Here is a 27,402-nt window from a genome sequence, read left to right on the forward strand (position 1 = left end):
CTTGGCCAGTCCTGGTTTCTAAAACTGACAGAGTTGAGACAGACAGTGGGAGTCAGGACAGCAGATTATGTCAAGAAGACTCTGTTCCTTCTTGCAGTTACAGCTTGCATCACCCTTCTACATTTCTAGTTGAAGTGCTGGCGCAAATTGAAAGATGTGAACCTCTAATAACATGATTATTAGTACAAAACTTGTCAAGATTTTTAGTCATTTGAAAACAATCTTCATGTAATTCTGTGAAAACTAACTCCTTGGCCTAGTCATGGAGCCTCTCACTTGCGTACCTGTGGGGAAAGCACTAGGTAAAGAAACCTAAACTAGGACCAGAGTGCTGCTGTTTGTAGTTAAGTCAGTTTTCCACAGCCTGCAACTGTTACCAAATCTACAAAACTAAAAAATGCTGTGTCTTAGGAGAGGTCTCTTTGTCTTCTCTGCTATCTGGCCTGTTCGGTTTTGGGAGGGCTGAAGGCTGGTGTGCAAAGTAGGAACATGTGGGTTGTTTTTACATCACGCAGATAGTGGCTGATAAGCCTTACCCCCTCGCCGTGTCCTGGATGTGCACGTGGATTTATACTCCCCTCCCTGTTGGTAGCTGCAGGCTTCTCAGACATTGCCAGGAAGCGTGCAGTCTCTTAGAAACTCCCCTTTGGGCTCCAGATGTCCTGCTGACAGCAAGTTTCGCTCTTGCAATGACAGTTGTGGTTGTGTGGATGACACAGTTTTGAAATCCTATCAGGTTGTCCTCTTTTACTTTACAGAATACATATCAGTTGTGGCTGGGATGCTGCAAGACTGTCACTGAACTGAAGGCAGTGGGGTCTGAGCGCTGTCACTCAGTCCCTCAACTGGGGGATCAAATTCTTCCTTTGAAAAATTACTGCAGTACTGCTGCTAGTGGTTCATTCTGCACAATAATTAATGTTTGAGTGAGTCTTTTGCGTGGTTTAAAGGAATGTGGAGATGCACTGAGGCAGGGCACTTAACTTTCTTATTCCATGCCCAGACATGTCCAGAGACATCCGATATCGGCATCAGTGAGGAGTTTACATGGGACTAGGAATACAAATTGGGTTTGGGTTTGTTTCATTGACATTCGTATCTCCATCTGTACCTCTCCAAGGTTTTCAGTTGCTGCAGGATTTACTGTGGAGACTTTTTTTAAAGAAAGTAGATTGTGATACCCACATTGTTCCTTTGAGGACTGTGAGTCTCTCTGAATTGGCTGCAAATCACATCAGTTAGGTTGTAATCTCCCACAATAGGACTCTTCCTTTCTATGGCTCTGAGTTTCATGTTTGCTGCCACTGCTTTTATCCTAGATAGTCTGTTTCTCCAGTGATTCAGTGCACCAAAGGGGAGGGAGCTCTGAATTCCTTATACAGTCTGAGGCTGTGTTTACAAAGGTCACGTGAATTAATATGCCCTGTGGTTTTTAACACCTGCATCTATTATCTGCCACAGTGTAATGGGAGATGGCAGGAGCTCAGCAGGTTTGACAGTATGACTACATGTATACTTGCTGACTATTTCAGAGTGCTGGGAGGGGGGTGGTTTGTGGAACTATTGCTTTCATCTTTGCCTTTGGCATTCTAAGTAAAATGGCACTGTCTGGTCCAAATACCCAGGAGGGAAGAAGAGACTTGGGACTGCGGTCCTCTGCCTCTCCCAGTCAGCACTACAGTGTGTGAGGTGTCCCCCTGCTTACCTGCTCCTTTTGTATCTGGGCTGCTGCACAGCTTTCTGTCACCTCTTATCTCTCTGAGAGTGGCAGGCTTCCAGTCCTGAACTCAATCACTCGAGTTAAACTGGTACAGGCCTTTAAAGTAGTTGCTTTTTAAATCAGTTAATCCCTTTAGCTTGCATTGGTAAATCACTGAGTTAAGATCAACTGATCAAATGCATGCTCAAGCAGATTAGGGGTGTTTACATTAGCAGTTTGCATCAGTTTCACTAGGTCTATGCAATCAAACCAGTAGGGCCTTTTTTTGTGCAGGTGGGTCTTTTTGGAAAAAGTGATTGGATTCGCTTTCCAGGTTCAGGTTCTGTAGTGGAGTTACTGCTGTATAAAAAAAGATGCTTTTCAGTATGGTTTCCAGGTTTCAGAAAAGGGTATCCTCAGAAGATTGGTGGTGAATCTGTTTCCTGAGGGTAGCATAATGGTCATTTCCTGGTATGATGCTGGCTTTGAATTTCTTGCTGTAGGTGAGGGGAGGATTTGTCATCCTCATCTTTGATACATCATTGGTCTTTGGCCCAGCCTTTGGCTACTGATTTTAAGAGGGAAATTAGGTGTTTTGTAGTCTTTTCTAAATCACCGTATTGTCTTTCACAATTTTCTGTGTGCTCTGCAGTACATGCCTCAAAATCCAGAGCAGCTGTCAGCAATGAGCTATTTGTTAGTGGAAGCTTTAACAAAGGCCACCAGCTGTAAAGCCTGGAATTTCCCTCTTAACACACTTGGAAGAGGTCAGGGCTGAAGTCCCATGGTGGTGTTAGCAATAATGAAGACTTATCCTGCTTTGATAAATATTTTGGCAATAAAACGATGGTTTTGTGCCTGGGTGTTCTAATCTTGTACCTTTTACCACAGTTTGTTAAAATATTCTGTTTTCAAGAGCATAAACATTGATAAAACAAAGTTAATTGTCCTTTTAATACATAAGGAAACAAAACCTTGAAACTTGCTTGTGATGCAGCTTGTAATAGATTTTTGGGAGTTAATAGCCTCAGTAGTTGAACTCTTGCCTCTTTTGCATCTGTTGTGTTTTGTTTTTTTTCTGCAGGTACTTCCTTTCTGACTTTCAGTAGCAGAGAGAAACTAAAGACCTTGAAGAAAGACCCCTGCGGCCCCTTGCTTGGCAGTAACAATGCTGCAGCGATGAGATTATAGCAAGCCCTTCCTGCGTGGCCTCCATGGGTCCCAATCAACTCAGCACACAGGATCATGGGAAGAGGGTGGCAAGTGTATTTGAGATGGAGGAGCAAGGGCTTTCGCTCTTCCCTGGCTCAGAGAACCCCCCTGAGCATGCAGGTATGGAAAAAATGCTTACTAAACCTAGGCAAGCTAAAGGCTATCCATTCTTTCAGAAGGAAGCAGAATTGATACTTGGCAAAATTTTAGGGTGAGTTCTGCTGTGCTTGAGGCACTCAGATAGGATGTCTAAGAACAGAATCAGTTATTGATAGTTGAAGATGACTGGGTTTACCCAGATGATGTGTTGAATATTTTGCTTATTTGACCTTCTAGAAGCTAGGTCCAAGGTAGTAAAATGAATTTCTTTTTGTTAGCCTTATCAAAAGCTGCTGGACAATAAAGCTTTACTACAGGTGACACTCCAACAAGGGCTAGCGATGCAAAGAAATAATAGGTTCTTATATATTCATATAATAGAAAGATAGTAGAAGTTTTCTCTACACGTTTCTGAGGTTAACTGATGTTAGAAGAGTATCAGGAAATAAAATTGAGATTTTGCAGTTATAATTGCTGCTGACACAGACAATCCTATGCTTTCAAACTGTAAGATGGCATAGTATAACATCTCTGGAAAGGTAACAGGAAAAAAAGGAAAGCACAATTGAAGTGTCCCGCACAGTATCAGCAGCTTAACGAAAATATGACAAATAAATGTATTTGTTGGACAGTGAGGCAATGGGCAATCCCTGATATAAAAAGAAGAGGTGACCTGAAACATTGAACTAGGACTCATCAGTAGGGTAGAAACAAAGAGAGTAGCTGAAAGTAGTTAAAACAGATTTGAGGGCAGGAAAAGAAAACAATTGATAAATGCCTTACAAAAATGCAAGAAAAAAGCCACAAAATGTGGAAAAAAAATAAATAGAGGATCTACCAAAGAAGGAGGACCCTAATGAGAGCTAAAGGTGCAGAGATGGCATTCACGCCTGATAAATCTCAAATTACTTTTGTGTTAACTTTGATTGCAGAAAATGGCAATAATAATCTATATAACTGAAATGGTTAGTATTCAGAGGTGGAAAATAATTTGCATAGATCAAAGAATAAGCCTATCTATGTCAATAAAACAATCATAGGAATGGTAATCAAACATTTATGTACCTTCTTAAAGACAGCTAAGAAATCCACAAGATGGACAGATCCATCTTGTGGAAGTCATTGGATTATTCTCCTGTCCCTCAGAAATGTATGAACATCACTTGAGGCTTCTGCAAAATTATGATACCAGCTAATATATATGCAATGGAAGACTAAGTAATTTGAAATAACTGTAGCCATTGCATAATTTTCTCTTGGTAATAGTTTATGTGAAGACAAATACAGTAGAACAAGAAGGAAGGATATCAGAGACTTAACCTTTCTGATGACATTTTCCTGCTGCCGAATCTGCAATGAGAAGTGCAGGCCAAAATGAGTGACCTCCAGACCTCTGTAAAGTCAATGGGACTGAAAATCAACACCAAGATACTTAAGACTGTGAAAACCAATATGTGATGAAGAACACTAATAGTTTCTGAGACTGACCTAACACTATTTACCATTTCAGGAACTTAAGCAGAATAGTAAGCGTACCTGAGAGTAAAGATGGAAGTATTAGAACCATACGTATGAAAATGAGATACACTATTGTAACCCTGATGCTGATCTGGAAATGCAGCAGCCTTTTCCTGTAAGCAAATCCCTATGAATCAGTTCCAGCGTAAAGGCTTTCCAGGCATATATAAACATCATCTGGAGACTTATCAAGACATGCTGTTTTGTAATCTTTATGAACAACCTATAGAAGAATCTATAAATTTTGACATACAGGAACATACTTGCACTGTGAGCTGTGCAGAAGGACATGTCAGATGTCAACATGGCTAGAATTAAATGGAACGAGAAGAGAGACAGCTAATAGGGAGGGAATACACAAATAACATGGACAAGAATTTGGCTGGAATGCTTAAGGTGAGATGTGTTGGAATAGACCAAAGAAGTTTTCAGAATGCACGGCCAGTGACAAGATTAAGGTCCATCAGAATGACATAGGAAGAACTGGGAGCTGCTGCACAAGACCATCTGAAATGTGAGGCAGTAATGAAAGGCCTGTGTTTCAGGTGGAATAACAAGGTTTAGTAGGTGAACTGTCAGTATGAGAGTGCTTCAGTTTTAGGAGTGGGGAGCACTCTTCCTCAACAAGAAATGATGTCTTCAGGATTCCAGAGGTTCTCAGAGCTTGTGCAGTGTGCTGCTTGCCTGCTTATTGCCCCTAACTTCATGAAGTTTCTGTCCTGACAGTTTCCCCAGGCGTTCCAGTTACAGGGATTGCCTATTCAGTCTGCTTTTTGTACAGTCGCAGTTTCAGCACTGGTTTCCTGTGTCTGTCTGACTGCTGAACTATTTTTCCTTATCCTTATGCATGAGTATGGCAGAGAATAGAAGTAAGAGAAGTGGAGGTGAATTCTGAAGAAAATTACTTTCTGCACAGTCTTGGATTTCAGCTCAACTTTTTTTTGCAGCTCTTTCTCGCATTGGTAACTTAACTGTCATTGCTGCTGATGGAAAGTGCAGAAGAACATTTGGATGAGTGTGTTTTAGTTCTTTCACTCTATTCTGGAGGGGAACAAGTGTGAAGCTGTATCTGCTTATATAGTTGAGGTGAAACTGTTTGGATTATGTCAATAGTTGGTTTGTTGCAAAAGGTATGCTTGCCCAGAAGGGGAGTCTGTGAGATAGGAGACTTGATCTTTTCATCTGTGTGTTTGGGAGATAGTGGGATATCGGTTATTGTAAGGAATGGGGCAGTCAGCTGCAAACACCATGTTTCCCTCATGTGTGTGGGTTTTCTTTTCTTTTTTTTTTCCTTTTCCTTGGTACTGTTTGTTTCGGTAGAAAATCCCCCCCTGAAGCGGAAGAAGGGCCCAGCTCCTAAGATGCTGGGAAATGAAGTGTGCAGCGTGTGTGGGGACAAGGCCTCTGGCTTCCACTACAACGTGCTGAGCTGTGAAGGCTGCAAGGGCTTCTTCCGCCGCAGTGTCATCAAGGGTGCACAGTACGTCTGCAAGAATGGCGGCAAGTGTGAGATGGACATGTACATGCGTCGCAAGTGTCAGGAATGCCGGCTGCGCAAGTGCCAGGAGGCGGGCATGCGGGAGCAGTGTGAGTGCAGGAAATGGTGCTGGGACAGGAGGCATGGGGGGGGCGGTGGGTGGGCTGGGGACCAATGGATGTAAGGAAGGGGGCAATGTGAGTGCTTGGGGGGCACATGTGAGCCATGCAGGCTGCGTGTGGAATGTGTGTGGGAAGCCACTGAGGGCTTAGCAAGGATGACGTGGAGAGGTGAGGCTGTTAGTGGAACACCACCGGTGTGCTGAGAGCCCCAGCCCTGCTGTATTCCTTGAACACGCCATTTTGTAAGAACTTGTGGAATATGACTTCAGAGGAAAGACTTGCAACTAAGATTCAGTATGCCGTCAGCCGTGTCGGTAAAGTCAGGCTTCTGTCTGTCTTGTGATCAACTGCAAGTTTGGTCACCATGCTCCTTGAACAACAGGCACTTTCCCTTGCCTTGTACTGTGAACTTGTGACAGAAGTCAAGGGCAGCACCACAGTACTGCAGCTGTGTTTGTGCAGACCTGATCCTGTGAACTCTGCTATTTTTCTCACACGAGCCATAAGGCTGCTGTTTCTGAATATTCAACAGTGTTCCTGCTCACATATCAGGAACAGCTGTCTTCTGCCAAGGCATCTGGGTTTCATCCTGTTTCTGATTGAAGGATGCTTGGTAAATGTTAAATCTGTGTGAAGTCTCCTTTTTTGACATCCAGCACCCCGAAGAGTGGGGAACAGAGGGTATTTTGGAAAAATCTTATAAAAATACTTCTGCAAAAAGTAAGTCCCCCTGAGCTGCACCAAGGAAACATGCCGTTCAGTTTTTTTCAACATGAAATGCGGCACGCCTAACATATGCAATCAGTATCTTTGTCACACTGGTTTGTATCAGCATTACATATGCTGTCTTTGCCCGACTTCCCCTGCTCTTGAGAGCTGCAAAAGAGATGCATTTGAAAAGCTATGTAGCAAGCCAACTTGCGCACCTTGCTACTTCCCTCTTGTAGGTAGACACTAGAGAGCCTCAGTGTGTTTCTGCATTTACTCATTGTCTTATGTTAAAGACAGCTCAGAAAAATTAGGCCAAAAGGCATCTTTGGGTTGTTGTTATCAAGTGCTTGGCAATTCTTGTTGACAGTGTAATCTGTACTGCAAATTCACCTTGTTAATCTTGACAGAAATTGAGGGCTTTTTCCTCCAGCTCTTTCACTTGGAAGTTCATTCGAGAACTTCCCTCTACTGATTGTTGGAAACATTCTTCTAATTCCCAGACTGAAGTTATTCATGGTTGGTTTATTATTCTTAAGCCAGTGTGAACCATGAGGTTAAATAGTTCCTTCATGGCAAACTGAGTAATTTGGTTTGCGTTGAATCTAGCATGGTGTAGAAGCTTGCACATATGCAGTTTTCAAGATTCAGTAATACATGGGAACTTGTTACTCGGCTATAAATTCTTTGTGGGTCTGAGGCCCAAGATGAGGGACTGTAATTGCTTGTATAAGTTATTTCCCTTCTTAAACTAACGCTGTGACTAGCATTCTCTAATCTTACAGATCTGCTTTAATTTAGTAATTGTACTGAATGTCTTTGCTGTTAGAATTGTAATTTTTGTGCATTTGTGTACCTGTGCACACATCCTCCCTGTTGGAAGTCAGGGATAAAGATTACTCTTAGCTTAAATGTGCGATGTTCTTTGTCTTTCCCTCCAATCCCCTGGACTGTCCGTTCAGAATGCTCTCTTATAGTAGTTTTCCATTTCTTGTCTTCATATTTAACATGATTTTTTTGAGAAGTCCAAGTATATACTTGTTTGGTTTTGGGGCCTGCCTTTCTGTGTGTTTCCTTGTTACCTGCGCATAAAAAATGGCCAAAGAATCTTTCAGCGCTTTTAAATCTTGTTTGCAAAGTCAAGCTTCATTTTTTTAAATCTTTGTTCCTGAAGATACAGTTTTTTTTCCAATCAGTCCCTTTTCTGCTTTTTGTTTGTTCATCACTAACTCACAGGATGATTCTCTTGAAGATAATCTTGAATCCAGGTATGTCTGGTAGTTTCCTTTTTTTTTTGGATGCAGCTTGCAGATAGTTTTTGCAGCTTTGACTTAAAGGTTTAACGCCAAACCTTCTCTACATTCAAATCAGTGAATTCTTCAGTTAACTTACTTACAGACCGTTAACAGGTTTTTGTATTTAAATTAGCTAATGAGCAGTTGGTCCAATAAGATTTTTCACAACGCGTGCCTCTGAGTTGTTTTATTCCTTACAACATTACATCTAAATGGCATATCCTTTGACTTGCCGACTGAAGAAGACTTCTAGCCCTACTCCCGAAGGACTTGCGGTCCTTAGTATGTTTTATGCAAAGCTATTTCACTATTCATCTTGTGGTTTGTTACTGCTCTACAGCCTGCTGCAGATGGGCTGCGTAGAAAATTATGCTTTGACTCTTGACCTCCATCCAGTTACTGACTCTGACCTCTCAAGAGGAAGATGAAATGGCACAAGCTGTTAATTTAGCAATATCGGAAAAAAAGAACAACTGGATAATATAAAATACAATGGACACACCATGGCATATGAAGAGACCATCTGTTGGAATCTGTTATAACATGACATTTTGGGTAATTGCTTAATGGGGAAAGTCGCTGTTGTCTTCCGAAGATCTGCAGGGCATCATGAAGGGAGCTTCTGACCTTTGTGAACACTTTGCATGACAGTATGATTAAAAAAAAGGCAATGCAACAACAGAAAGTGGGGAAAAGAGGGAGAAACAAATAATAAGTATCACTGCCTGCTGTCTGTGTTGTGTATGCTCTGATATACCGCATACGGGCAGCTGTGATTTCTGCCTCTCCATCCACAGCATGTTACCCTGTGTTTTGTGTGGTTTCCAGCATGCTCCTGTGTCATGATTGATCTCTGGCTATTGCTGTTTTAGATGTTCTTTCTGAAGAACAGATCCAACTGAAGAAACTGAAGAAGCAGGAAGATGATCAGGCTCGGACAGTTGTGGTGCGTCCAACCCCTCCGAATCCACCAAGCCCTTCCCACAAACTGACACCTGAACAGTTGAGCATGATAAAAAAACTTGTGGCCGCTCAGCAGCAGTGCAACCAGCGCTCATTCACAGACAGGCTCAAAGTGACGGTAAAAACTCTACCAGTGTACCCAAAATAAGAAAATGTGACATTTGGGGAGTTGGGGTTGTGGGTAAGTTATCTTGGGAGAACAGAGATACTTTAGGCATTGCATCTGTGGGCTAAAGTTCTGTAAAGAATAGCAAAGAATGATGTTCCAATGTGTCTCACTTTCTGTTCACTTAATCTTCTCATCTTTCTGCCCTGGTTCCATTTTTCACGTACATACACTGTCTCTCTTCCCATTCCCACAGCCATGGCCCCAAGTTCCTGACCCTAATAACCGTGAAGCAAGGCAGCAGCGCTTTGCTCACTTCACAGAACTTGCAATTATCTCTGTGCAAGAGATTGTGGACTTTGCCAAGCAACTACCTGGCTTCCTGGAGCTCACCAGGGAAGATCAGATCGCTTTATTGAAGACATCTACCATAGAGGTGAGAGTTTGGCTCCACCACAATACATAGTAGCAGAGATGAAAGAATTTGGAGTACCCACCTGGAGAACTGGTTCCGTCCCTCTTTTTGGGATGGCAGGCTGCAGGACCTCAGCCATGGGACCATTACTGCAGTGCCAGGTTATACTGGCAAAGGGCCCTGGAGGAGAATGAGGCAAGAGCCTTGGTAGTGGTAAGCAGGTATTCCCCCGTCCCATAAGCAGACACTACAAAGGATGCAGCAGAATTTACCTTGGAATTTTTAAGCACCGAGAGAAACTGATTGAAGGGGTTTTGTTTCTTGTGTTTTTTCAGAGATGCTCTAACACTGAGCAAATTACCAATAATGTAACATTCTTTCCTGTTTTCAAATCAAGTATATCTATTTCTGGTTTCAGGTGATGTTGTTGGAGACATCTCGACGCTACAATCCAGAGATTGAGAGCATCACCTTTCTTAAGGACCTGAGCTATAATCGGGATGACTTCGCCAAAGCAGGTGGTGCATTAGACAGGTGTTTCTTCTTTCCCTGTGTCTTGTGTTCTTTCATCTCTTCCTTTTTAATGTGGGCTGCTGGAAATAGCATGTGGGGCCTTAAAGCTGAAGTTAGGTGAGAAGTTTAGAACAGGACCAGACCGATAGCCTCACAAACCCTTTTTTGTTTTTAACATGTGATACTAGCTCAGTTCATGTCATCTTTTCTTTTTTTTTAGGTGTGAACTTGCTTTGGAAAATTTGGACTCTAACAGCATGAAAATCTTGCTGTAAGAGTGCACCTAGGGCTAGCAGCTGGTGTGAACTTCTTTGCTGGTAGAGATCTGACGTGGACATGTGGTTTTAGAGCCATATCAGATCACAACAAATCAAACTCCAGTCTTCTCTCCTTTGCAAGTATATCAGTTGCTAATCTAAATGAATGCTTTGAGCGATGACATTAGTGTGATTACATTTCAGTTGATACGAAGTCTATACTGTGCACTGAAGATCCCCACGGAGTGCTTTAGATCTGTCGTCAGCTCAGTATATGGTGGTCTGTGGTGATGTAGTTTCTGAAGTCTGTTTTTCCAGGAGCAATGAGTATCTGTAACTTCAGATGAAGTAACACGAAGTGTGTATCTTCAGCGTTTCTGAAAATGAGACTTTGGCTGTCTCCTTCATGTGATTTCTTGATTCCTTGAGTAGCTATTTAACCGTTTATACTTGAGATGGCTTTTACGTTAAGCTTTCCTCTTTGTTCTTCCTGGTAGTCTTTTCTTCAGATTATTAGGAAGGCAAAAAGTAAGCAGCCAGAAAGATTCCCTCCATCTTCTTCACCCTTCTCTGATGCAGTCGTACTGCAGGAAATTAAAACTTGGATACTGTTTTGGGTGAAAGGCTTAAAGTTTTCAGCATGATAACACAGAGACCCCTGATTTGACAGTGGCGTCTGTATGTTGTGGCAGTAAATAGCAATGTATTTCTGCCTGACTGCGTTTATCAAAGGAGGTGATTGGAAGCCTGTCAGGCTCCGCCTCAGCTCTCCCAGCTTTTTGAGCTGAAGGAAATGGCATAGTTCAGACTTCTTGGAACTGTATTTTTTTCAACTCAGACAGACTTCACATGAATCTGGAGCATGCGATTAAATTTTTATTTGAAAACAAGAAGGCTGCCGGATTTGAAGGAAGTGATGGTGTGAGAGTGGAAAGTGTAGATGCTTGTGGGCTTCTGAGTCTTTGACGGACTTATCTGGTAGCTGATATTGTGTTCCTTTAGCTGTTGCCTAGTAAGGTGCTGTGGGGCATTTAAGGCTCTAAGAAAACCCAGAAATAGTGTCATTTTACAGTTAGAGCCTGACTGTTGTTGTTGCTCACCAGTAGTGGTAGGATGTAAAAGGAGATTTCAGCCACACTTGGAACATAATGTAAGGCTTTTTTCCTGCCAGCCCTGTTGTCCTCACTCCCTGGCATACTGCAGTGGGTTTCCAGCAGCTTATTCCATGAGAGGGAGGGGAGGAGGGAGGAGACAATTGTCATTGCCTCACCTTGTTCTCTTCTGTTTGTTGCAGGTCTGCAGTTTGAGTTCATTAACCCCATCTTTGAGTTCTCAAAGGGAATGAATGAGCTACAGCTCAACGATGCTGAATATGCACTTTTAATCGCCATCAACATTTTCTCTGCAGGTAAAAAGCCAGGGAGATCTGAAGAGCTACAGGCAGTGAGTCAGAGTGCAAAGAAAGTAGAGTTAAGGAAGGTCACAAGCTGAAGAGGAGTAACAGAGGCTGTATAGGGCCTAGTGATAAAGGGAGTGTGTTACCACTTCTGCTTAGGGTATTCATTATATTCTGAATTTTCTAGTGCCACCTCCAGAGGAAATCAGATTCCCCACTGCTGGAAAAGTGTATAGAAAAATCAGCCAATATTTATCTTCTTCATTTAGAAGTTGCTATTTTACTGTCCCCTTAACGTACTTGGCACGTCTCTGGTGTGATGTAGGTCACGCGCCATGAGGGACATCTAGTGGTGAAGTAAAAGTCCTCTGGATGTGAGACCAGTGTGATTCTGGGCCAAGACAGGGCTTGGCAAAGAAGCCACCTCTACTCTTTACTTTTCTTTTCTGTCTTGTGACCTGAAAGGTGATTTCCATTTCCCACCCACCCCCCTTCTTCCTGTTTTCTAACTGGTTCAGCTGCTAGAGAGACTTTCCCCTTCCCTCCTGAATGGGCAGCTTCTCATCTTCACTGGGACAGGAATGTGAGACCAAACACACTTATATAGCGCTGTTTGGTCTCTCTAACCTTCTAACTCTATAGGAGTCAAATCGGACTCCACCTGTGCAGTAGACATGACTGAGAAAGAACAGTTACAGAAAACTGACATAGCTGCTGCAGTCATGGATGACTCCCAGCTGTGCTGCGTGAATGCTAGATGAGGTTTTGGGGAGAGACTGTGTTGAGGGACTGGGATTAGGCAGGGATGTTAAATCCAGGTGAAGCTGTCTGTGACGACCTACTTACTTCTAACCTGCTTTTTGGCAGACCGACCGAATGTGCAGGACCAGTCCCTGGTGGAGAGGCTGCAGCACACCTATGTGGAAGCCCTTCATTCTTACATTTGCATCAACAGACCAAATGTAAGTGCTTGACCAGAACATCCCCAATGATGATGCAAACTGATTTTATGTTTATGCAGACACAGTTCCTGCAGTACTGTCTAACGGGCCTCTTGCTGCCTGTACCATCATGCTTTTCCCTTCTGTGGCTGTTTGGTAGCAGCTGTAAATGCAGGATTTGTGAGCTGTCACAGCTTGCTGTCCTGTATCATGTTCCATAGTTTAGCCAGCATGGAAAGTCTGGAGTTCTGGGACATGGTGTAGTATTTGTCTTCCCTCCACACTGCCGCCTCCTGGAGAGTTCCGGGTTTAGAGGAAGTCAGGGTTGTGGTTACAATGCACCATCTGGTGTGGTAATTTTTTTTTCTAAACAAAGCTTTAATGCGAATTTACTAACAGCTGTCTATTTGTCTGACTCTGCAGGACCGCTTGATGTTTCCACGGATGTTAATGAAGCTGGTCAGTCTTCGGACACTAAGTAGTGTCCACTCTGAACAGGTGTTTGCCCTTCGGCTGCAGGACAAGAAACTTCCTCCCCTGCTCTCAGAAATCTGGGATGTGCATGAGTGACCGCATGCTCCCAGGGCACTGATGTACCTACATAATACCATGTCCCAGCCTTTGCTAATGAGAAGCCAGCCTCCCCTCTCCAAAGCACTGAACTCTGGGCTAGGCAGTGCAGGGAGCGATGAGCCTGGGGTTTCAATGTTGTCTTGAGATTATGCAGGAGGCAGCTGGGGTAGATCAGATGGGGGGGTTGGTTTCGATGTAGTGCCCATACCCCAGAGGAATAAATGAAACATCTGAAAACGGTAGAAATTAAGACCTTCCCCACACACACGTACACCTCTTTCTTCAGAGTCTTTCTCTTCTCTAAACGTGTCCTGAGGGTTTCCCCGTTGATCCTCTCCTCTCTTGTTGATTATGAAAATGAATTTGCAGGAACTCGCCAAACCCTCTCTGTTGAGAGTAACCCAGCTCAAAAGGCTTCTGCAGGGTCCCCAGTGTACCTGGATCTGAGGAGCTCAGGGAAGTCAATGTGGATGTTCTAGGGGTTTCACTGGGTTTTCTAAATAAAATCTCTTGTATGTGCTACCCTTTACAATGATTCCAAGAGAAGTAACTGTTATTTCTTTATTATGAGACTTCATCTCTAGAGCTGCCCTTCCATTCTGGCCCTCCTTTGGAAAAAGGACTCCTCTAACGCGTAGTTGCCCTCTGTCTAACAAGGAGGTCCTCTGGGTAGGAAACATTCATACATCAGAAAGGTGTCAGGCATAAAGTAGTGGATTTTTTTAATGTAAGACATCGGTTTTCTCTCATTGTGGTTCTCAGCCAGTTCACTTTACCTTTGATTTGCTAACAGCTGGAAAACTTTAGTTCAAAACAAGTCAGGGCATAGATTTTATCTTTAGGGGTGGAATAGAAGAAGGATAGGTGGGAAGGACTGGTACCTAGGCAAGGTAGGTGTGGTGGAAGGATCTCAAAAACTTCCAAGAATTTGGAGCATGTGGCATGTGTTCCAAGGTGGGTGTGAAGATGTATCAGCCAAGGAGAGAGGACACTGCATTTAGTGAAATACGTGGGCATTGCGTAAGCTATGGGCCGCACAACTCTCAGATCATGGGCTGCAGGAGTATTGGGATTGGGCGTAACCAGATCCACTTGCGTCTTCTTCCTTTTGCCAAAGTCTTTCCAAGGTATTTGCTCAAGGTTTTAGTGATGGTCATGGGATATGGAGGTCCCTCCAGTATGAGGAGTGCCAACTGCTTTAGAAGGACATTTGAATCTTGTATCCTTTTCTCACTTTGGGCACTGTGAGATCCACACTGGATTTATGCCCCAAGTTCTTAAGTATCTGCATCCGTAAGTATTCTAGGATTTACAGCAATACTTTGTCTGACAGAAGAGAAATATACTGTTGTAAAACACGTTCCTTATTTTCCAAGAAACAACATCTTAATGGCTGATCTCAGAGATGTAACCTTAAGTATCCTGGTAGCTTGGTCTCATGAGTCTTCTCTGTCATAAGGGTCTATGTTTGCTTGCCCGGTGAGCATCCCAAGAGCCTAGGTTCACATGGCTCTTTGTTTTGTTTTGTTTTTTGGTTTTTTTTTTTTGGCTGTGTATCTGAGCGCTATGCCCGTGGTGAGGGTATCGTGTCCATTTTGCACTTGAGGTTGGTCCCCTGCCACTGGCCTTCACTCTGCACCTTTGTAAAGCACTTGTAACAATCTGTAAAATAATCTGTTGTTTTTTATAACTCATTGCAATTGCAAAAATTCTTGTTTAAATCTGTATTTTTAACTAATCTGTTTGAGAAATGTTAATGTTTATATAAAAGAATAAAGCCTAATGCAGGATTTTGACATTCTCTGATGTGCTGTCATTAGACTGGAGGAGGATGGAACAAATTCTTGATGTAACAAGCCCGAAGTTGATAAGAAAGTGAGTATGTAGGCTGGGGAGAAGCAAGAAGTGCTGAAAAAGAAATAGAAGTGCAACCCTAGGTGCAGTGTCTTTTGGCCTCTAGTATGAGATTGTAGCTTGCTACGCATCTTGCTGTGTGCCAGAGCTGGCAAAGAGGTGGATTAAGTGCATGCCATGAAGACCACGAATTATGCATACATACCTCATCTTGATTTGTACAGCTACATGCAGAATTTAACCCTCTTACTCCATGTGCTGTACTCCATTTTCTACCTATTGTGGCTCCTCAAAATCAAAATAGGAGTCCGGTATGCCCCTGGCTGTCGAGTGGATGTCAACGGGATCCTAGCGGATACGTGGTGCGAATAAATCAGAAATGATCAGCACAGGAGAAGCAAGAGGAACAGCTGTCCATACATGGTACCTCCAAGGGAACCGGTAGAGCGGGGGGTGCAGAGAGCTGCCCACCGTTAGCTGCTTCCGAAGCACTTGACGATCCCCTGGCGCAATGGGAAAGGAAAGCCATTGTCAATTACATGCCACAGGCTATTCTGCTGCAGCCTCTACATTACTTTAGAGGATAAAATTTAAATTGTAAACTACTAAACCAAAGGAAGAAGGAATAGGCTTTTAGGAGACTGCAGCGGGGTGTGAGGGGAGCAATGAGCAGAGCTTGAGAGCTCAAGCCAGCCCTGGGTGGATTAGAGAGCGGCTGGGCCCTACTCCAAGGATTTGCTAAAGAATGAGGTTGTCAACAGTCCGAAGAGGCAGCAGCAATGAAGCTGCAGCTTCCTTTTGAGCTGCATCTTGTTAATTTGAAGAGAAAAAACTCTGTGGAAATTTGAGGGATTTTCAAGGTGCAAACCATAAAGTTGCTGTTGATGACACTGGGGAAAACGGTGCTTTTCCTTGGCTCCATCTCTTTTCATTATCACGTAATCAAATATAAGCTTGTTTACATGTTCATGTTCTCATTTATAGATTTTTTTTTTTAAAGTGCAAATCAGTACAGAATTACTTTCTCATTTTATAGCAGCTTTCTAGCTTACCCCAGAGAGCTCAAGTAAGCAGGTGTGGGGAAGAACCTTCCTTGGTGTCGGTGGCCATTTGTACTTTTATATTTACAAAATGCTACCTAAGCTTGAGACTCAGCCCTGCCACTCTCAGCCTCTGAATCCTATCAGTTTCAAATTAATTTTGGCTAACTTGGCCACTGGAGAAATCATGGAGTGCTTCAACTACAATCTCAGGAGGCGTTCCCTGTTGGCTCTACCCTTATACAACTGCTGTGTTTGCTCATGAACAGAAGGAGGAAAAGAAGACGGCTGTATTTCTATGATGGGCAGAGTACAGATGTGCAATATCAAATCAAGTATTTCACCATTTTACACCTTTTTTTCTTTTTTTTTTTCTTTTTTTCTTAAATCCATTGTGATACTTCTGGTAGCTTTGGTTGCATTTTGGGTTTATTTTAGTAATTTTGGTTTTGTTAATAAATGGATTTTCTTGCGCAGTGTGCTGGCTTATATGAACTTGGAAGGAATTTAAAGAGCTGTATCTCAAGCTTTTAATAACAAAATTCTCTTGTAATGTTATGAAGACAGTAGCGAATCAGCAGGTACGCAGCACTGTATCTCCTTGTTGTATGGTGGCGCTTCCTCATCCGTGTGGCTCTTGCTTGCCTGGAGCTGGGCTTTGCTGTGAGGCTTCACCTTCTGCTTCCAGGAGGAGGTCTGAAAGCAGAAATTTGACACTTCGTAGAATCCTCTAGCTTGGAAGGGCCCTTTACGGTCGAGTCCAACCATTAACCTCACACTGCTCAAACCACCACTAAACCATGTCCCCAAGCACCACGTCTACCGTCTTCTAAATACCTCCAGGGATGGCGATTCCAACCACAGAAACGGTGGAATCATACACTCGAGGTTACCTCCACCCGGCCTGGGCTGCAGAGCTCTGCCCGCGCAGCTTTTTCCCCTCCTGCCGTCGGGCCTTCGGCCTGCCGGCTGCCCCTCGCCGTCCCGCCGCCTGTGAGAGCCCCGGGGCGGCGGGGGGGAGGCCGGGGCTCCGCGATGCGGCCCGCCTTGCCCCTCAGACCCGGCCCCGTTGGGGCGGCGGGGCGGGCGGCTGGCGAGGCGGCTTCCCCCCCGCCCTCCGTGCGAGTGGTTCGCTCCGCTCCGCTCCTCCCTCCCTCTCCCTCCCTCCCCCGCCGGGCGGCGGTGGCGCGTTCCGCTCCTGGCGGTCGATGCGGAACTGGCCGGGCGGCGCAGAGCGGCCGGGCGGCGGGGCAGGTGAGAGGGGGCGGCCCGGCCGGGCGCAGGAGCGGGTGCCGGTGCCGGCCGCGCTTAGGCGGCGGGGTGCGTGTGCGTGGGCATATCACAAGCCGGGAAGCTTGCCCCGGCGCCGCTACGCGTGGGTCGGGCAGGGGAGCGCGGAGCCCGGCTGGCGCTGCCTGAGGCGATCTGCAGCCGAGCAGCTGGCGGTGGGGCCCCCCTCACACCCCCGCCCGCCTCCGGCTCTGCCGCAGCCGCCCGGCCGGTGATGCTCGGGTACGGCGAGCCCTTCCGCAAGGTCACTGCAGGAGGGGGCAGAGGGGGTGGCTCGCCGCGCCGAGGAGCGGGGCCAGCCGAGAGCCGCTCCATCCTCCCGGGGCTCTGACCTCCGGGGGTGCGCGGGGCCGCTCGCCTCGGTGGCCCGCTCGGAGGCGCGGCCCCCTCGGACTGTCGCCGCGGGGCTCTGCCGGCAGCCGGCCGGTGGCGGAGCGGTCCCCTGGCGGGAACGGGCAGCAGCCCCGGGGCCGGGGTGGGGGTGTCGCTTGCGGGTTCCCAGCGGAGCAGGGCAGCGCGGGGCGTGGAAATGGCGGCGCGGCCGGCCGGGGAGGGGGCTCGGCCGGGCGGCGGGTGTGAGGGCGCGGGGCCCGGCGTCTGCCCCCCCGCCCCCGGCAGAAGCGGGGCGCCCGGCGGGCAGGGCCGCGCCCGCGCCTCCCGGCGGGATTTCCTCGCTCCCTGCCGGGAGGAAGCGGGCGGGACAGTTCGGGCAGGTGAAGGGAGACGCAGGACCGAGCGATCCCCTTGGAAAGAGGGTAGGTGTGTGGAGGGGCTGCTGCAGTAACGTGGCTGGGAAGGTGGTTTTACTCCCTGGTTTGTAAACAGCAGATCGCGTTACTCCCCGAGATAATAGAATAGGAAATCCACTTTGCGCTAGGCAATTTCTTATGAAGTAACCTATACATCACGATCGTTTTCCCCTTAGAAATGGGTGTCACCACCTTGCTGTGTTGCTCACTTTTATTTTCAGGCGGAGGAGGGGAAGAAAGCCGGGTCTGCGTTACTGTTTGTGTGGAGTAGCGATAAAGAAGCGCTTAGAGAAATGATAAGCCTTGGAGGAAACTGATTTGTTGTCTGGCTTTCTTCTCTCCCTTTTTTTTCCCACCGCACTGTTTTCAGACACGCATGAAATAACATACATTATAAATTCGCAGCCGCATGGTGATGGGGTAGAACTGTGAGTCTGGCAATACGTTGTGCTTTCTCTGGGCAAGCCAGCCATTTTCTCTACATTCAGTGCAACCCTGGGTCAGCATTTCTGATGGCATGCTCTCAAGTGTCCTTGCTGTGCTCTTTGCAGCGTCACTTATGTGCAAAAAGGACGTTGCTGGTAGACAGAAGCAAGGGAAGGGAGGATGCATTGTGGTGTCCTGAGGGTCACATAACCAAACCAAAGACATCCAAATATAGGTTATTTGGGAAGTGTCTCCGTTTTTGGACTTTATGCTGCTTGAATCTTGGGAGCTGTTTTGGATGGGCACAAGGAGTACTTGCTGTTTTCAGCACTAGTGAAAAATCTGCAATCCTGACACATCAGAGAGCACCTCGGACATATCACATAGCTAAAATGCAGTTTTTGCAGGATCTAATCTGGCCATCCTCTCATAGCAGGTTATATAATACTGAACTGATCAAGCATTCAAGGTCTAAAATTGTTCTTTTGCTTTACTGTTGTATCATTAGAAAATGCATAGCTCTTGGACCCAATTTAATATACCCTAGAATCAATTATACACTCATTAAGCATCTTACTACATGTTTAATAAAATGGAAAATCATCATCAGGTCTCTAGAACGCTTTTGTTTGGAAAACTAATACAGCGTTGTCTGCACTAAAAGATCTCATACGTGCCTATCCAGTGGTGCTGCCGTTGTATTGCAAGTCTGGACTTTTGTGTTTTTACCAAATTAACAGTTTTCAAGCTGTAAGCTTCAGAGTCCTCTTGCATTAGTTTCCACACCGTTACTAATTTTTAAACAGTTCTAGCTTTACTGTGTGGGCAAAAAGGAAAATAATGTCCACACTGAAAGAATGTTTTCCGTACACAATGTGTAATATGGCCAAGATATATTTTGATGTTGTATGTGTTATATGCCAAAGCCATGAATGGTGGTGAACCAAAGGCCATGTAGCAACTGTCAAAAAATAGGTCTTCTAGTTTAAAGTTTTCATGGAAAAACATAAAGTAAATGTTCTAGAGGGCAAACCTCTTCTTCAGCCTTCATGCCATTCTGTAATTCTTTTGAAAGCAGGCAGGGTACCCAACTTAAGTCTGTTTCAGAGGATTTTGGAGACAGAGAAATAAAAGTTTCAAGGATTTCTAACAGAAAGCCCACCTAGCCAAAGTAGATTTTGAGTTTTTAGAGTCTCAGGATTGATGGTTCAGTAGAAGTGGTAGAGGGAGCACTGCATCTCAAGTCTTACTAAAACGCTTGTTCAAACCATCTTCCTAAATGAAATTAACATTGTCTTTGATTTTATCTGGCTTAGGGTGAGGGGCATAGAGGCTCGTCATTTATAGCTTTTTTTCGCTCTCTCACCTCAAGCCATATCAAATATTCAAATTATGTGTAGACAGGATATACTAGACATATCTCTGCAAAGATGTTCAATCTGATCTATTTAATATCTTTTGCAATGAGGCAGTTGAAAAAAATATTTATGAAAATTTCTGGTATTAAATTAGCAAGTCACAAATAGTGCTGATTTCTAAGAGAGTAAATCTTTTCACAGTTTTTAATTTACAGCGCTTGAGTTAGTGGATTTTCTCTGATACTTCTCCCCAGATAATGTTTCTTAGAGGAATTACTTTCTTCCTTGGGGAAAAAGTACAGTTAGAGATTTAGTGCGTGACAGTGGATAACAAATGATGTAAAATTTAGGGACTTGGCTGTCATTTCAGATTGTAGTTTTTTAACTAGGTGGGTAGTGCCATCACGCTCACAAGATGGAAATAGATACTTTTTTGGTAAAACCAAGTACGGAGTTGAATGTTTCACTTACTTTCCATTAGGAAGGAATCGGAGACAGGCAATGCATACGTTACAACCCAGATTAATTCCTGCAAATGTCCTTTGGCCCTGTTGTGCCTGCATTTCAGATATACTGCATTAAATTTCTGGGCAGCCCCTTAGCAAAAGGGCTTTGACGTAGTTATTCAACACACTAGTAGAAAATACAGAATGTAGCTACTGATTGGGGATTTACAGCAATGAGGAAAGGATTTAGAAACAAGAATGAAAGAGCTTGATATGCAAGATTAATGTCACTTCCCCAGTTTAAAAGATCTCCGTCTATCTCAAGGTATACATTTTCATGAAGGAAAAGCATCGTCAGTGACCTAGCGAGACACGAAGTGAAATAAAAATGAGCAACATGAGGCATCAATTAGAAGGGAACGTTTTTTAGTGGGATAATCTGTTACTCTGTGGAATAACTGTGGTATTTCTTTTGATGACAGAAAGGTTTGCTGCTTTTCCTTCTCCACCTCAAGACCTATGAAAAACTGTTGCGATGACCTGCTGTTCGCTCTCTGTAACTGAGCCTGTATAATTCAGCTGGTCTTTCCTCTGTTGCCTGTGCTAGAAAATAATTTTAGAGCGATTAGATTCTGTCACTGGAGGCCTTTAAACCTGTCATGACCACATGAAAATTACTGTTGATGATTGAGAAGCATGCTCCTGATTTGTCTTTTGGAACTAGAATAACCAACTGAAAACCGCAAACCCAGAAAAACTCTGAAGAAATTACCCACATACTGCCAGGAGCTCTAAAAATCTCTATATCACAGAATTCCCAAATGGGGAGGCTGTTCCTTTTGGTGTCCAGAAACCACTGAATTGTGAGAGCTTGTGTTTACTTTTAATCACTGCTACCAGCAGGACCCTTGCAATGATTTAGAAGTGCAGTTTGCGTATGCCTACATAAGCTGTCCTGAGGCAGTTCTCATGCTGTGTTCCTAGGCATTGCAGTTAAATGAGACACTGTTGTGTTTCCAGGTCAATGTGAGTAATAATGCATCCGTGTAGCAGCAAGGAACTAAGTTTCATGGTTTCCTGTTTCTTCCACAGCATTCAGTATTTCACAGCACCGACGTCCCTTAAAAAAGGGCTGGTCATCACATTGCCTCTGATGTATCCCGTAATGTTTGTCAGATCTCGCCTTTTGGTTTTGTTTTTAACTAATTTCTTAACAGTTGTTCTAAGTGGTATTTGTGAGAATCAGGAAATTAACCTTGGTTTTTTTTTTTACACAGGGGACAAAGATACCCAGATGACAGTAATGTATCTGATAACCTCCAGGAACTGTGTGTTATCTTATGAGCAGAGCAGCCTTTTTTCTAAATCTGTTCCTTTTCTTTGTCATGTCTGCGAGTTCAGAGTCATGGTTGTGTCCTGCTTCCCTTTACATTCTAACTGAGTTTCCCACTGGCAGTATCAGATATTTGGTTGTCTTCTCGCCCGTAGTTTTGACACCAGCTTTCCTGGATCTCTGCTTGATGGGGTATATTGTACTTGCTCTGGAAAGGCCCTTGTGTCAGGAGATGGGGAGTTCTGCCTCTGCATCAGATAGTGGGAGGAGGGGAGTGCTTTTTCTGATAAAGAAGGTTAAGAATTGAAACTGGTATTCACCAAAATTGCTTTACCCGAGAGCACTGAGCCGCTCTGCTGTCAGGTCTGTGTCTGTTTCTGCTTGATAGCGCTTACACCGTGCTCTGCTGGAGCTGCGAGCTGGGTATGTTTGCTCTTTCCTCTAGGTCGCCTGTTTCTCCCTTCTTTCTCTCATGAGTCTTCAGCCACATCCAGCAGGTGGTGTGTCTTCTCTCCCTCCTTTGCCATGGTGGCTGCCGATGACTAGAAGGTACTCTTGGGACCCCTTGTTCTGTCACTCCCTGGCCCTAACAGCCGCTTGAGGTGGTTCCAATCCCTTCTTTGCTCTGAGCTTGTTCCTCCAATGTTTACGTGTGGGTGAATCTGCCAAACACGCGCTTCCCACGTCCCAGAGCTCTAGCAGAGAGAAAACGGGCTTGTCTCTTTGCTTTCCTTTCAGTTTTGACCAGCTGGTACTATGATTTATCACCAAAATTAATAGTAGGATCGGTTTGGGAGTAGGAATTTCTGGTCTTCCACATTGTTGCTGAAGAGAAGGGGAAGGCATGTAGAGGGAAGGAATAACAGGCAGGTGGCACACGTGGGGAGAGAGGCTGAGTGTTTCTAAGATGAGGCAAAATAGACGTGAGACTCTTGAGTGCCAGTTCGGTGGTGCTAACAGCAGCCAAATAACTGGATTATTTCAAATACTTCTCTTTATCTTCTGGTTCTTATTATCCCAAGCGGTGTTTCCACACTGCTTGTGAGTGTCCCTCTTTTCTGCCTTGGCTGGAGTTTATTGTTGGGATCCCAGGGAGCCCGTCATTTGTCCCTGTGCGGCCGGTCTTCAGGAAAGAAAGTTGAATGTGTCTGTATTTGGTGCCATGAGCGATGTCACCTGTTAACGAGCAGGTGAATAGCTGGAAACCTGTGTGAGAGGAGAAGCCACTAGTTGTTTGCGTGCTCCTCGCTGTTTCCCTGTGGTGTGTCTTTTCTACCTGCTGTCCTCTTGTACATGCCTCTTCTCTGAGCTGGCTGGGAGCTGCTTACCGTGGCTGGGGGAGGCACCGTGGCAAGGGAGAGCTCTGAATAATTTAGCAGTTGCAGCTGCATCCAGCAGTTCTCTCAATTTAAATGTCACATGCTTTGTTGTTTTCTTGTTAATTTTTTATGGCTGTACATTTGCAGTGTTTGGCTTTTGGAAGAAAAAAAAACCTGCTGGTGCCTGCGTGATGGGAACCGTGTCCTACTTCTCAAACGGGAACTGGGCAGGGGTGCTGGGAATGGAAATATCTCATGGGTACTGGGGTCCAGGCTGCGCTCAAAAGCAGCGAGACAGTTTCTCAGCTCAAAACTTGAGCTGAAAGGACTTCTGGTTTGGAAAATAATGTGCTGCCATAGGGCTTGCAGAAGATGAGGCTGATTCAGTTTGGGGGTGTTGTGTAGGTTTTGGGTTGCCTTCCCCTCTCTTTCCCCTTGCAGAATGTATGAGCGGCTGCTGCTGGAGTTTTGAGGATCAATGAATAGCTGATGAGGTAGAAATAGATGAGAAGGCTCTTGTATTTTGCGATGGTGGCATTGCACGAGGAGGGGAAAAAAAGACAGACTTGAAAAGAGTGAAGGGCAGGGAGCCAGAGCTCCTGTGTTACTGTTCTCTCGTGCAAAAACCTGTGGATTATTTTTAAATAAAAGATGAATTTAAATTCAAACTGTGTAGAGCAGGAGAACTGGCTGGGTTGACAGGGGGTTTTTGTGCCAGAATTTATGGTCTGTGAGAAGATGTCACTCTGCGTGCCCTGCACTATGAGGAGCAGCAGGGAGGATCATGAGAGAGGTATTTCAGGCAGTAAAGGAGGGGAGGAGAATAAGGCCTTTAACCTAAATTGAAGTGTGTGAAATGAACTGGGGCTGAGGCTAAAATCTATCATCTCCTTCCTATTAGCGAGTAGAGTACTGTAACAGTGTATGCTTCTTCTGCATTAGTTTATTGTTGATGGTTTTCCCCAAGAGTGTAGTAGAAGTAAATGGATAACGGTATTCGCATACCGTTCTTTCTCACATGCTTATCTCTCATGGCTCATTCAAGATCTTGATTTTTTTTTTTTTTTTTTTTTAAACAATCACTAGATGAATGTCCCAGCCACATGGTTTTCAAGTACCTGCTGGTACTTGAAACAGGTACACTGAAAACAGCTGTGCTTCTGTGGGGCAGGTACTGCTGCGACCACTCCTCTGCGTTTGCTGCTGCCTGCAAGTTCCTGGTAGGGTTGCACGTTTGTGTTGGCACACATCGCACCTCCTTTTTGCGCAAGACTGAAGGAGCAGCTGCTGTGGATGTCTGTGGAAGCATCCTGTGTCTACCTGGATAAGCAGATTTTGTCAGGGGCCATTGGTACTCAGCACTCCGTCAGCAATAGCGACTTCCGATATTTGCGGTGTTCAAAGATATGGAAAACCTTGCTGGCTGGAAGGTGTTGCAGATGCTATGCTGTCATCTCGCTCGAGGGCCCGCGGGTGCCAGGAGGGGTCGGTTTCTGCTCTGTTGGCTCCAGGCAGTCCTTGTGCCTGGGTGAAGCTTGTTTGTAGTGTGGGCAGCGCGGGGAGCTTCGGTGGTGGAGCCGTGGGGGTGGAGCGCTGCAGCTGCTCTATAAATAGACCCGACGGGCTAAGATCTAGGGACTAAAGATTGGGTTGCTATGGAGATTGATCTGAATCAGATTACCTGTGGGTCTGTTTTCACAGCATGAGTGCATGTGTGGCGGCTGCCGTGGCCATGCATGTACAGCAAGCTGCTTTAGCTGAGCATTTGGCTGAAGCCGGGGTGAGAGAGGAGGCAAGGCTGAAGGGCCAGCATATGACAAGGACAGGAAAATCTGTTCCTATAGCAACTGAGAACCTGAATTGGGCCAGCTTCACTCTGTGATGCTGTAAAAAGGTTCCTGTCTGTGTGGCATGATACTTCTGTTTGTGAACTAATTCTGGTCATGTTCCGTCTATTCGTTGGCGTCCCTGTCCGTGCTACTTCCATTTTGCTCTGGAAAATGGATGTGGAGGCTAAAGATATTTTTGTTGGTACAGTTTTCAGAAGGCAAAGGTATAATATCATTCTGTAGTAAGAAAGGAAGAAATCTTTAAATTATTATCATTCTTCTGCAGGTCTTCCAAGGATGTCTTCTTATATTACCAAAAACTGTTTTCACAATGTAGTCTCAATTTTTCTTTAATCTAATTTAGTCCATCCTTTCTCTCAAGCTTTATGGATAGATGGCAAGTGGAAACAGTTGGGATCCATCTGCCGTTTTATCTGTAAGGAACTCTTACTGACTCAAGTGATGCGTGTGCTCCAGGGAGGATGCTTTTAGAATCTGCCTGCAGTCCTGTTCTCTACTGGGTAAATTCTTACGCTTGGAACTATCCCTAGGCATTTCGCAGAACCACGCCTATATTATAGACTAACTATACTAGATAAATATGCCATTGTCTGTTTTAGGCATGCTTGCAATGCTTTGAAAATGCCGCCTCCTTTTTTTTTTTTTTTTTTTTTTTGTGCCAAAGCGCTAGTATCTTTTTAGGAGTCACAGCATTGGCATGCACTGCTGCCTTGCCAAGGTGGATGGTAACACACAAAGCAGCTGCACCAGTATAGCAAGTCCATCCAGGTCTCACTTCAGAACTTGTTCAATGTTCTGGGGAAGGGGGGGTGTTCTCAACTCATCTGCGCTGTCACCTGTGTTTCCCGTGTTAGTGGAACCGTTGTAGTGTCTGGATAATAGGGATAATGGGTTTCCTAGAATGTTACGTATTTTTAAGTATAAAACTACTAGTGGTGTTTAATGTTAATATAGCTGTTAAGCAGAGAAAGTGTAAAATGGCTTATGTGAAATGGCGACTGCTTCTCTGCTTCTTCCAAGGCTTAGTAAAAGGAAAAACAGTATGTGCTATACCAGAGATAAGGGCTGGAATCACTTGAAACAGAATCAGAAGTAGCCGAAATTTCAGTGGTAAAGATTGCATAAAGATTAGTAAAATGTCTAAAGACAGGTCAAAGCTACCACGAATAGTTCACAGTGTACTGCAAACTGTGTTGATTCCAGTTCTACAGTGAGTTAAGTGGGGTTCCTGGCCACACAGCTGAGGCTGGCTGGTCCTAAGGTACTTGCACCTATTTCTCATAGTTTAGCAGATAGCTGTTCAGTACACTCAAGGTGCGTAATGTGAGAAAAGGAAACATAAATCAACCAAAAATTGGGCATTGAAACTCCTGGCCCTATTTGTATTTGTTTTCAGCTTGCAGTTTACTCCGATTGGTATGGATCTTGAGTTCACGGTAAACAATGCACTAAGGTCAGTCATAGTGGCTATAGATCTGAACTGAGTACAGACTGTCTTGGCTGAGAATAAATAGAAAATCAAGATGTTCCAAGGACGTTTTAGAACTGAAAATTTAGTTCCTTTTGGACATGGCTGGGAAATCTGGTCTTCTGCAAGGTGGGACTTCAGAGAACCGGAATTCATGTGGCTTCTGTCCTACAATTCTTGCTGTCTCCTTCACGTCTTACTCTTTTTTTCTCTTAGAAATTCACGTCCCCCTGTATGCTCTTCACTTGGTCATTTAGTAAATTGAATTGTATGACCCAGATTTAGATTCTAAAGGTATCCATGCACTGGTGAACTGTGCAGTATGGTCCTTGTACAAGATAAAACCTGGAGATAATGGGAGGAGGGTCCTCATTCTGGTACCATCCTGAACTATGGAAGAGTTGCAAGGAAAGCAGGGTTTAACATCTGCCTGTTGGAAAATAATCTCCTGCTGTCTTTGTATTGTTTTTTTGAAGCAATGATTTAAATACCTGCTGGCTATCATACAGTTGAGCGTAAGGCTGGCCTACCAAAGCTGGAAGCTTCTGTGTGAGGAAAACAACTGTAAGTGAGCTAAGTTGGGTTAACAGTTTGTTGTGTTCAAGTTGTACTTTGACTAAATTACTTTGTTCCTCTAGTTTTGTGTCTAGAAAGAAAAGACGCTTTTAAAAAGACTGAAGATTCCAAGGGGTAAATGAGACAGGGGTCCTGCACAATTCCTGTTTCTCGGGGCTAATGCTGGGTATCAGTCTGACACAGATGGCTCTAAAGTGATAAAAAGTTTGCTGCAGTTCTTTCACACTGCCATATCCATTCTGTGGTGTGGTGCTTTTCATGAGCGCGTGTGTGTTTATATAGACTTTTATTTCTGGGAGGATTTTAAATTGCAAAATGCCATGCAGATTGTCCTCTGAGAAGTTGTGCTACAACCTAAAATGTGGGTGTTTGGGGAATTTTGAAGTGTAGAGTAGTGCC

General features: G+C 44.6%; 2 protein-coding genes across 17 annotated transcripts in view; both read left to right on the forward strand.

The window, feature by feature from the left end:
• NR1H3 (nuclear receptor subfamily 1 group H member 3) overlaps positions 1 to 15,090 on the forward strand; it is a 29,393-nt gene extending 14,303 nt beyond the window's left edge. For all 3 annotated transcript variants that reach the window (XM_054198726.1, XM_054198727.1, XM_054198728.1), the window contains 8 exons: positions 2,784 to 3,031; positions 5,849 to 6,115; positions 9,003 to 9,211; positions 9,456 to 9,635; positions 10,033 to 10,132; positions 11,679 to 11,792; positions 12,648 to 12,742; positions 13,145 to 15,090. In XM_054198726.1, the coding sequence (XP_054054701.1) occupies positions 2,914 to 3,031; positions 5,849 to 6,115; positions 9,003 to 9,211; positions 9,456 to 9,635; positions 10,033 to 10,132; positions 11,679 to 11,792; positions 12,648 to 12,742; positions 13,145 to 13,291 (1,230 nt within the window). In that variant the 5' untranslated portion in view covers positions 2,784 to 2,913 and the 3' untranslated portion in view covers positions 13,292 to 15,090. The remainder of the gene's footprint in view (positions 1 to 2,783; positions 3,032 to 5,848; positions 6,116 to 9,002; positions 9,212 to 9,455; positions 9,636 to 10,032; positions 10,133 to 11,678; positions 11,793 to 12,647; positions 12,743 to 13,144) is intronic.
• A 2,272-nt stretch (positions 15,091 to 17,362) lies between these two features.
• Positions 17,363 to 27,402, forward strand: part of MADD (MAP kinase activating death domain) — a 77,518-nt gene continuing 67,478 nt past the window's right edge. For all 14 annotated transcript variants that reach the window (XM_054199047.1, XM_054199043.1, XM_054199046.1 and 11 more), the window contains exon 1: positions 17,363 to 17,442. The gene's annotated coding sequence lies outside the window, so the exon portion shown is untranslated. The remainder of the gene's footprint in view (positions 17,443 to 27,402) is intronic.

Source organism: Rissa tridactyla, chromosome 4 (genome assembly GCF_028500815.1).
Source record: "Rissa tridactyla isolate bRisTri1 chromosome 4, bRisTri1.patW.cur.20221130, whole genome shotgun sequence".
In the NCBI taxonomy this organism is placed as follows: Eukaryota; Metazoa; Chordata; class Aves; order Charadriiformes; family Laridae; genus Rissa; species Rissa tridactyla.